The sequence below is a fragment of the Kogia breviceps genome, chromosome 15, assembly GCF_026419965.1.
Source record: "Kogia breviceps isolate mKogBre1 chromosome 15, mKogBre1 haplotype 1, whole genome shotgun sequence".
Classification (NCBI taxonomy): Eukaryota; Metazoa; Chordata; class Mammalia; order Artiodactyla; family Physeteridae; genus Kogia; species Kogia breviceps.
Window position 1 is genome coordinate 84,064,418 of NC_081324.1, and position 10,339 is coordinate 84,074,756.

The following is a 10,339-nucleotide window of genomic DNA, read 5'->3' on the forward strand; positions in this document are numbered from 1 at the left end:
CTTTCTTGATATTAAGGCTTTAAAATCCTGTGTGAATTCACATGTGCAGCACATCTCAGTTTGGAGTAGCCACACTTCAAGTGCTCGATAGCTACACGTGCCTGATGGCTCCCATACTGGTAGTCTGGAGTCGAGGGCGAAGCCAGATGGGTAACTCAGGGTGACAAACTCAAATCTGCCTCCACGGCCGGCGGGTGATGGAGAGGACTGAGCGTGGCTGGCCGAGGACTCAGGCCCACTGGAGAGGTCAAGCCCTGGCCAGCGGCCCCTTAACTCCTGCTGACTGATGCCAGGTGGCGGCGGGGACCCAGATCTCTGACTTTTCAAAGGAAGCTAGAAATTTGGATTTCTATGTGAAATCTCCCAATCGTTATGTGCTGGCAACTAAGTTTTTAAAAATCTCGAGATGCAGGCCATTCAGGACACGCCTGTGGAGGCGCCGGTGTGGGACCTCTGGGTTCAGTGCCCAGGGCACGTCCACCTGGAAGGCTGGCTTGTCAGGAGGCATGCAGCTCAGTACAGGTCTCCTGAACCACCCAACCCGGACGTACCGGGCTGTACAGAGAGGTCCCCGTCACCCAGGAGCTTGTTACCATCCAGTGAATGAGAAATGTGCAAAAACTGGATTCCAAAACAAGGAAGGCTGAGCAAAGAGACGTACCAGAGGAACAGTCAGCAGGTTCTGGACACTGGGAGGAAGAGTGCTGGCCGGACTGGCCGGCCCCCTGCCTGGCGCTGTCCTCCCGGGAGCGTTTTCCAGTCGTGTTTCCTTCCCCAGGTACGTGCAGCCTCCGATGATCAGCTTTGAAGCCATCTTTGAGCAGAGCACACCCAACTCGCCCACTGTGTTTATCCTGAGTCCTGGCTCTGACCCTGCCAGTGACCTAATGAAATTAGCCGAGCACAGTGGTTTTGGAGGGAACCGCCTCAAATTCCTTGCCATGGGTCAAGGTCAAGAAAAGGTAGGGCTTCCCTGGTGGCGCAGTGGTCGAGAGTCCGCCTGCCGATGCAGGGGACGTGGGTTCGTGCCCCGGTCCGGGAGGATCCCACATGCCGCGGAGCGGCTGGGCGCGTGAGCCGTGGCCGCTGGGCCTGCTCGTCCGGAGCCTGTGCTCCGCAACGGGAGAGGCCACAGCAGTGAGACGCCCGCGTACCGCAAAAAAAAAACATTAAAAAAAAAAAAGAAGAAAAGGTAAATTGTTGTTGGAAGCAACAAGCTCTTTATGTGGGTGAGGTCACTGGCCTCTGTTAGGAATGAATTAATGAATGTTTGGCTTTAAGCTGAGAGTGCCGCCCCCCCATCCCCCCCCCCACGAGTGCCATGCATTTCCGGTCTGTGGAGCAGTAGCCAAACGTCACAGCGGTGACAGTGTGAACAGTAGCGTAGTTCTAGAGCTAACCGGCTATGATCGCCCAGCCTGGTACCGTCGGTACGTTCTGCTGTTTGCAAAGCCCTTTCACATCCAGTCCTTATGTCCCTCAGCCCTTGCAAGAGCCGCGTTTTGGATCAGGGCTGTCACTGCCCCAGTGGCAAGGCCAACTGGTCAGGGGGCAGGTGCCACTGTGCCCGAGGTCGGAGCTCTGGGGGCTGAGGGAGGCCAGTGCGTGCAGCCCAGCGGCCCCGGGTGGCCCTGGAGGAAGCCTAAGGGTTGCTTCTTCAAAGGCTCCCTCTGTAGGCCCTGGGCCGCTGGCTCCTCTGTGGCTTCTGCTGCAGTGGCCGGTAGCTTCCTGGCGCTTGCAGCGGGTCTCTGGGAGAGCACAGGGTGGTGTGGCTGCAGGACGCCGACCCTTCCTTTCTGCCTGTGTCGGAGCAGGTGGCCCTACAGCTGCTGGAGACGGCCGTGGCTCGAGGGCAGTGGCTGATGCTGCAGAACTGCCATCTCCTGGTCAAGTGGCTGAAGGATCTGGAGAAGTCCCTGGAGAGGATCACCAAGCCCCACCCCGACTTCCGCCTGTGGCTCACCACGGACCCCAGCGAGGGCGTCCCCATCGGGATCCTGCAGAAGTCCTTGAAGGTCTGGCTGCGGAACGGACAGACATGCCCACGGCTCGGTTCCTTACCTCACTCCCGTTTTGCTGTGTGCGTGTGCGTGTTCAGGATAGAGTTGGGACCCCATGGACACCCCCCCTTTCCCAATTCCATTTCTCCCTCTCCCTTCAGAGGTAAGCACTGTCTAGAATAGGGTGACAGTTATTGGGTGGCAGTGATGACTCCCAGGCCCGTCTGTGTCACTTCTGCATGTCCTCAAGACAATTTCTGGGTTAGTTTTCATGGACTTCACGTTTATCCTTTTTAACTCGAATGACCGGCCCTCCCACAGCCCGCAGAACTGGAGTGCTTGTGTGCGTAAGTTTCAAGGAGTTTACGTGCCCTGTTTAATTTGGTATCTGGGAACATTTGGGGCAATGGTTTTGTCATCTCTCTCTTCCTCCAGGACAGGGAGAGGGAAAACTTAGCTACTTCTGTTTTACATTTGAGGATCCCAGGGATCAGAGGAGGTTGAAAGGGCCTTCCCTGGGTCATCTGATGAGTCAGGGCAGAGCTGGAACAACGTCTAGTTTTTAACTCATTCACGTGGGCCCTTGGGAATAGGGAAGATGGCTTTGCAAGGACGGAGGGAGAGCCAAGACGCCTGCAGTCCGCACGCTCTTCAGAGCCCTGCTCGGGGGCCTGGGGTTTCCGTCACCATCGGTCTTTGCTTCTGACAGGTTGTCACCGAGCCACCCAACGGGCTGAAACTCAACCTGAGAGCGACGTACTTGAAGATCTCCCCTGAGACGCTGGACCAGTGCCCACACCCCGCTTTCCAGTGCCTGGTCTACGTGTTGGCGTTCTTCCACGCTGTGGTGCAGGAGAGGAGGAAGTTCGGGAAGATTGGGTGGAACGTGTACTACGACTTCAACGAGTCTGACTTCCAGGTGAAGACGCGGCTGCCGCCTCTCGCCGCGGCGCTCCGTCTTTAGTTGTCCTGCCCACGTTTTCAGGAAAGAGAGCGCGAATGACTTTCTGGGTTGTCGGATACCCAGGCCTGTTCCTCCTCTTTTCAGGTCTGCATGGAAATTCTGAACACGTACTTAACAAAAGCCTTCCAGCAGCACGACCCTCGGATTCCATGGGGCAGCCTCAAGTACCTAATCGGGGAGGTAGGAGCGTCCTGGGCGCCCTCTGCAGCCCCTGAGCCTTCTGGGGCTCCCCTGCGCTCCCGCCGCCCGCCCAGCTGAAGGCCCCTGGGTCTCTGTGAGACCCCCGCCCCCCACCCCACCGCGGTTCATCACCCTGTCATTCTTTGTCCGAAGTGAGCGACCTTCACCTGGGAGTTGGGGCTCATCGCCCTGGGGACTCACGTTCCTTGCTGAGGGGACCCCGGGCATATGTCACCGGAGCCCTGCTCCTGTCCGGCGGGCCTGGAGGTCCACTCCGGAGGCCACGGCCCGTATGGCGCCCGTGGGAGAGCTTCCCCGGAGGCCTGTGTGTGGCTCAGAGACACCGCTGTTCCAAAGACAAAAGCGGCTGCTGGCCCCTCGGGCCGTCCTGTCTGCTTGTTCGCTGTGTTTTGGGGAGTTGGCCAGTTGCACGCGGGCTCCCAGCATTTCATGACTGCTGTCGCCTTGGGCTCTGTGAGTCTGCGCGCAAGCCCTCTCGTACGTAGTGGCCCAGAGGCTGTGCACGTCAGCACGGTTTGAGCTGTGCGGTGGCCGGGCTTGGCCGCGGACCGTCCACTGGGCCCGGGGGTCCTGGCCGGCTCTCACCCCCTGTAATGTCAGGTCATGTACGGAGGACGGGCCATCGACAGCTTTGACCGGCGTGTCCTGACCAGCTACATGGATGAATACCTGGGAGACTTCCTTTTCGACACTTTCCAGCCATTCCACTTCTTCCGGAGCCAGGAGGCCGACTACAGAATCCCCTCGGGGCACGGCAAGGACAGATTCGTTGGTGAGGTTTCTGAGGCACCAGCAAGTCTGTTAAATGTTTTATCCTAAGGGAGCCCGCACCTTTCAGCTGTTCTGGTTTCTGTGGTTGGCTTGATGGCTCTTCTGACCCCTTCCCTGGTGGGACCGTCTGACTGCTCGGGGGTGTTTTCTCATGCCTTTTAGCGGGGCCCAGCGGGCTCCTCCTGGCCTCAGAGCTGATGGAGTTAGTTCAGAATTCCTGTCCTGGAAGGCTGCTAAATATATCAGAATCGTCCTGGAAGAGGGCACAGTGGGCCCCGGGAAAGTCACTGAGCCGTTTTCATAAACGGTACACGTAGAGGAAGTTCCCCGGCGGCCCAGTGCTTAGGACTCTGTGCTTCCACTGCCGTAGGCCTGGGTTTCATCTCCGGTTGGGGAACTAGGATCCCGCAAGCCGCGAGGCACGGCAAAAAAAAAAAAGAAAAAGACGCGCACAGAAGTGCATTGGGCGTGGTGGTGTAGAATTCTTATTTGAAAAGCACGTCACCCTCTCAGGGGTGGAGTGTGGTCTAACATGTCTGGGGACACGAGGCTGTGGGCCCTCGGGCGTGGGAGGTGGCATGGCGGTGTAACCGCTGTTTGTTCTCTCCCATTACAGAAGCCATTGAGGCCCTCCCCCTGGCCAACACGCCTGAAGTGTTGGGGCTTCACCTCAACGCTGAGACTGGATATTACACTCAAGCAGCTCGAGACATGTGGTCTCACATGCTGGAGCTGCAGCCTCAGACGGGTAAAGGCCCCTGCGGGGGACCGTGCTCATCGGACGGGGGACAGAGGGCCCTGGCGCAAGGCGCTGCTTCGCGTCCTGATAGCTTCCGTGCTGTCGGCGCCTTTCGGAGCGCCAGGAGGTACCGGGGGCCCCAGTCCTGCGCTCAGGCGCCTCGCTCCCGCTAAACGGTGTCCTGCTTTCAGGGGGATGCAGCACGGGCGTCAGCCGAGATGATTACGTCGGCCATGTGGCCAAGGACATAGAAAGCAGGATGCCCAGAGTCTTTGACTTGGACCTGGTCAGGAAGCAGCTGGGGACGGCCACCTCCCCCACCTCGGTGGTGCTCCTGCAGGAGCTGGAGCGCTTCAACAAGCTTGTCATACGGATGTCCACGTCCCTGGCTGAACTTCAGAGGGTGAGCCTGTGCCTCAAGGGCAAGTTCCTGCCTCGGTGGAGTGCTGGGTTTTCCGCTAGTCTTGCCTGACTGCTCTTGATTCTATAAACAGGCCTTGGCTGGAGAAGTTGGGATAAGCAGTGAGTTAGATGATGTAGCCAGGTCCCTCTTTCTCGGGCAAATCCCTAACATCTGGAGAAAGCTCGCCCCTGACACCTTAAAGTCCCTCGGAAACTGGATGCCCTACTTCCTGCGGAGGTTCAGCCAGTACATGACGTGGGTGAGTGAGAGGCAGCGGTCTGCTTGCTGGTTCAAGGCATGGCCTGGACCCCCTCAAACCACTTCCCGACTCCTCCCCTCCCCAGCGGTGCCTCTGTCAGGAGCTGATTGGATGCTCTGCAAATGGTCTTGGACTCTGCAAGCGTATCTGTTTTTTTTTTTTTCCTTTTCTTCCTTCCCCCCTCCTTTCCTTCCTCCCTTCCTCGGGGACTTCCCTGGTGGCGCAGTGGTTAAGAATCCGCCTGCCAGTGCCGGGGACACGGGTTCGAGCCCTGGTCCGGGAAGATCCCATGTGCCGCGGAGCAGCTAAGCCCGTGCGCCACAACTACTGAGTCTGCTCTCTAGAGCCCTCGAGCCACAACTACTGAGCCCGCATGCCGCAACTACCGAAGCCTGCACGCCTAGAGACCGTGCTCCCCGACAAAGAGCAGCCACCGCAAGGAAAAGTAGCCCCTGCTCGCCGCAAATAGACAAAGCTCACGCACAGCAACGAAGACCCAATAAATAAATAAAATTAATGAATATATTTTTAAAAAAGACTTTGAAACACACTATGCACAACTTGATTCATCCATCTAAGAGTCTGTCTTGGCAATTGTTCCATCTAAGTACCTCTAGACGTCATTCCTTCTAGGCTACTCCATCTCACAGATATCCCGTATCCTTTCCCCTGATGGATATTTAGGTGGTTACCGTTGTTTTTTTGCTTCTTGTTTTCTTTTTGGATTTTTTGTTTTGCTAGTACGAACAACATTCTGGTGCACATGCCTTTGGAGACGCATCCGAGTATATCCCATGGGTGCAATGGAAGAGTTGGATCCGAGTGTGTGCATTTTAAATTCTGACAGCTCTTGTCAGATGGTTTTCTAGAGAACTTGAAACCACAGTGTACGAGAATGATTATTTCCTCACCTCTCTGCAACATGGTGTGTTCTTAATATTTTGGATCTTTTTCTCCTTCATAGGTAAAAAAATAATATCAACTATGTTGGTTGTGTATTTAATTATGGTGAGGCTGAGTGTATTTGACACGATTACAGACACTTTGTGTTTTTCTGTGAACTGTCTTTGTATCTTGATTTCATTTTTATCAAGTTCTCCACCTTTAAAAAAATTTATTTATTTATTTATTTTTGGCTGCGTTGGGTCTTTGCTGCCGCGCGCGGGCTTTCTCTAGCTGCGGCGAGCGGGGGCTGCTCTTCGTCGCGGTGCGCGGGCTTCTCCGGTGGCTTCTCTTGTCGCAGAGCGCGGGCTCTAGAGCGGAGGCGCAGCAGTTGTGGCGCACGGGCTTAGTTGCTCCGCGGCGTGTGGGATCTTCCCGTGGGATCAAACCCGTGTGCCCTGCATCGGCAGGCAGATTCTTAACCACTGCGCCACCAGGGAAGCCCCTCAAGTTCTCCACCTTCTAAAACTGATTTCTAAGGGCTCTTTGTACATCAAGGGAATTAACCCTTTTGTCTGCTGCTGTTGCAGATATTTCCCCAGCTTGCCTTAAGCTTTTTGATTTTGTGGTATTTTTTCCGTAGGAAAGTTTTACATTTTAATGTAGTCAAATAGATCAGTCTTTTCTTTTATGGCTTCTGGGTTTTGCATTCCCCACTCCAAGATTCTGAAAACATTCACTGGAGATTTGATTTGTACTTTTGTGGTTTATTTATTCATTTTTGTTTTGTTTTTATGCTTTTGGCCTCGCTGCGCGGCCTGTGGGGTCCTAGTTTCCCGACCAGGGGTCGAGCCCACGCCCCCTTGCAGTGGAAGCGCTGAGTCTCCATGTGGTGTATTTTTTGTATTTAAATCTTGGCCCCACCTGGAGTTTGGCGATCCAGCTCGTTTTTCCCAGTGGGCTGCCAGTTGCCCCAACACCGCCTTCTTGCCCGTGACGTGCACTGCGTCTTTTGTCAGCTTGGACCCTGGCGTTGCGTGGCAGCCCCGGGCGCTCACCGGCCGCCGTCTCCTCTCTCCAGGTCACCGAGAGCGAGCCCAGTGTGATGTGGCTCTCGGGGCTGCACGTCCCCGAATCCTACCTCACGGCCCTGGTGCAGGCGAGCTGCCGGAGGAACGGCTGGCCGCTGCACCGCTCCACCTTGTTCACGCAAGTGACCAAGTTCCAGGATGCAGATGAAGTGAATGAGCGGCCGGGACAAGGTACGGCCGGCTCCCTGCAGGTTCACGGCCTCTCGCGGAGGGTCGCCCTCCGCAAGCCACCCTCAGAAGGGCCGGGCACGGCGTGCGCCCGGAAAGTCAGACTGCTGCAAGTACTGGCCATGTTTGTGTGCTGTCCACGTGGGGCTCGACGTCTCTGAGGGTCGGTCCAGGTGTTTCTCATCCAGTGTTTCCATCGAGACGTGGGCTGATGTCAGGGGAGAGCCGAGCCACGCTCGCCCAGCTTGTCTGTGGGAAATGGGCTCCTGGGTGAGAAAGAACTGGATTGCCAGGTGGCTTCCCTGGAACCCATGAGGGCCGGGGGGCATGGGAGCCAGAGAGCGGGATGGGCTAGGTGGGAACCGTTCGATTGTGCTACGACGTCACGTCCCTTAGACACTGGTTACTGACGGTGTGAACTGCGGCTGGAAATGGTGGTTTCCGGGGAGCTCGTGTCTTAGTCAGAGGACATGTCACTGCAAGCACAGAAGCCCTCGTCGGCTAGCGTGGGGAGAGGGGGTTTATGGTGAACATCCGGGCGCGCTCGGTCCCCTTTGTAGAAGGCCGGCGAGGTCTCAGAGGGCCTGGCGGCGTTGGGGTGGCCATGGTGCCAGCGGACTGGGGCCCGAGGCCAGTTAAGTCTGTGGGCCTTGATGCCACATTGCTGGGGAGAGGCGGCCACCCCTCTTCCGTGGCGCTGTGGCCGTACGGAGGGTCACGGGGTCTCCAGGGTGTCCCATCTGGGCTCTACAGAAGGCAAGTGGGCAGGGTAGAAACGGTGGCCACCCCTTTTGGGGAAAGGCCGGGGCTGTGCCTGAGAGCTGCCGCCTGCACGGCCTCCGCCTAAGGCCGGCTCCCTTCCTGGTGCCTCTAGGATGCTTTGTGTCAGGACTCTATCTAGAAGGCGCCGACTGGGATATCGAGAGAGGATGTCTTACCAAGAGCAAAGCCAAGGTGCTGGTCGTCGACCTGCCGATCCTGAAGGTCATCCCCATTGAAGCCCATCGCCTCAAACTGCAGGTGAGAGGCCGACGCCTGCCCCGCTTCCCCTCTTCTCCTGTGACTGGAGTTAAGACACGAGGCGGTTTCCGAGAGTCTTGCCTTTTAGCACAGGGGCTCTTAACCTTTCAGGGCGGGGGGAAGCCTTTGGGGCCACGTCCCGGGGGAAAAATGCACGCGTGCGCGTGCGTGTGTGCAGAGCCTCCCGGGGGCGGCACGGGTTCAAGGTTGGAGGCTGTGGTCCAGACCCGCTTGAGGAGCGACTGCTCCCTTCTGGTGACATTCTGCGCGCGTTGCGTGGGGCAGAAGGTAGTTACATCCGGTGTGGACAGCAGGCGCACCTGCAGGACGGCCTGCTCTGCCCGCCGACCCCGCTTCTCCCGGGCGTCAGCAGAGTCCGGCACGTCGCGGGGCCCCTCCGCACCCTTAGCGCTTAGCCCGAGCCTTCGCCCTCCCGGCACCCACGCTCCCCTCTGCCCGCGCCGGCGCCTCACGCCCCTTTCCTGTGCAGAACACTTTCCGGACGCCCGTCTACACCACCTCCACGAGAAGGAACGCCATGGGGGCCGGCTTGGTTTTTGAAGCCGATCTCTTTACCACGAAGCACATTTCTCACTGGGTCCTGCAAGGGGTGTGCCTCACCCTGAATTCTGATTAACCCTCTGGGTGAAGAAAACGGCGAGATTGTAAGTCTGTGGCCGGCGGCGGATGTGCTGGGAACTCGTGCACACTCACCATCATCTGCTGTCACTTCCTGGGGCCTCTCGGGGCAGGAGGGGGGTTGACACTGATTTTTTTCTTTCATTTGACATCAGCCATTTATATCTTTTTCCATATAAGTTAACCTGAATGGTTTTATTTTTTTTTTTAACGTTTAAAAAAAGGATTCTGTGGTATTCAAAAAGTAAATTCAAAAAGAGCATTTAAAGACGTGTCGAATTTGCTTTTCCTTCTCAGGGGAACCACTTAAGCAAAACTGCCTGGCATGTCGATGGCCCAAGTGAGAATTCTAACGTAAATTGTCAAAGGTGGTTGTTTGACAGTCCAGGTCTGTTGCAGCAGACGCCTCTCTGGCGCGAGGGCTGCGTGCTGGGGCGCGGGGCCCCCTTCCCCCCCTTCCCTGGGCTCATGAGGCCGGAGTCACCCACACCCACCCTTCCAGAACTCTGCAGCCCGGCCCCCCTGGCGCTGGCCTGGCAGCGTGTGGGTGAGGGTGCTGAGCCTGGTGGGTTTCTGTTTGTGTGCGGTACGCGGGCCTCTCCCTGCTGTGGCCTCTCCCGTTGCGGAGCACAGGCTCCGGACGCGCAGGCGCAGCGGCCACGGCTCACGGGCCCAGCCGCTCCGCGGCACGTGGGATCCTCCCGGACCGGGGCGCGAACCCGCGTCCCCCGCATCGGCAGGCGGACTCTCAACCACTGCGCCACCAGGGAAGCCCGAGCCTGGCGTTTTGATTCCTGCGTGAGCTCCTGCCTCCAGCCTGCCTGGGGCTGTGAGGGGTTGGGTGCAGACGTAGAACCCGAAGGACCCGCGACTACCGGGCGTCCCTTCCTCCTGCGCGCCTGGGGCTACTCCGGCCCGGCCGGGGGCGAGGGGCCGCTTTACCCTGCGGGGGAGGAACGGGGCTGAGCTGAGCGCTGGCGGGACGCGAGGGCGAGGCCAGTCACGGGGACAACTGGCTTTTGCTAGAACCTCCGAAGCGCAGAACGTTCTAACGGATGCCTCAGGGCAGTGAGACACGGCAGGGGACTCGTCTTTCCGGAAGTGACCCCACCCCGGGACGCACCCCTGGGTGAGCCCACCGTCTGGGCAGCAGTCACTGGGGGCGAGGGGCAGGAGCGGGCGCCGTTTCTTTCCCTCCCACT

General features: G+C 57.8%; 1 protein-coding gene across 3 annotated transcripts in view; it reads left to right on the plus strand.

Annotated features, from left to right (window-relative positions):
* DNAH10 (dynein axonemal heavy chain 10) overlaps positions 1-9,405 on the plus strand; it is a 150,165-nt gene extending 140,760 nt beyond the window's left edge. For all 3 annotated transcript variants that reach the window (XM_067015312.1, XM_059040733.2, XM_067015313.1), the window contains 11 exons: positions 779-962; positions 1,815-2,015; positions 2,710-2,919; positions 3,049-3,144; positions 3,766-3,937; positions 4,553-4,684; positions 4,867-5,078; positions 5,170-5,337; positions 7,301-7,481; positions 8,353-8,498; positions 8,989-9,405. In XM_067015312.1, the coding sequence (XP_066871413.1) occupies positions 779-962; positions 1,815-2,015; positions 2,710-2,919; positions 3,049-3,144; positions 3,766-3,937; positions 4,553-4,684; positions 4,867-5,078; positions 5,170-5,337; positions 7,301-7,481; positions 8,353-8,498; positions 8,989-9,135 (1,849 nt within the window). In that variant the 3' untranslated portion in view covers positions 9,136-9,405. The remainder of the gene's footprint in view (positions 1-778; positions 963-1,814; positions 2,016-2,709; positions 2,920-3,048; positions 3,145-3,765; positions 3,938-4,552; positions 4,685-4,866; positions 5,079-5,169; positions 5,338-7,300; positions 7,482-8,352; positions 8,499-8,988) is intronic.
* Positions 9,406-10,339: the final 934 nt, after the last annotated feature.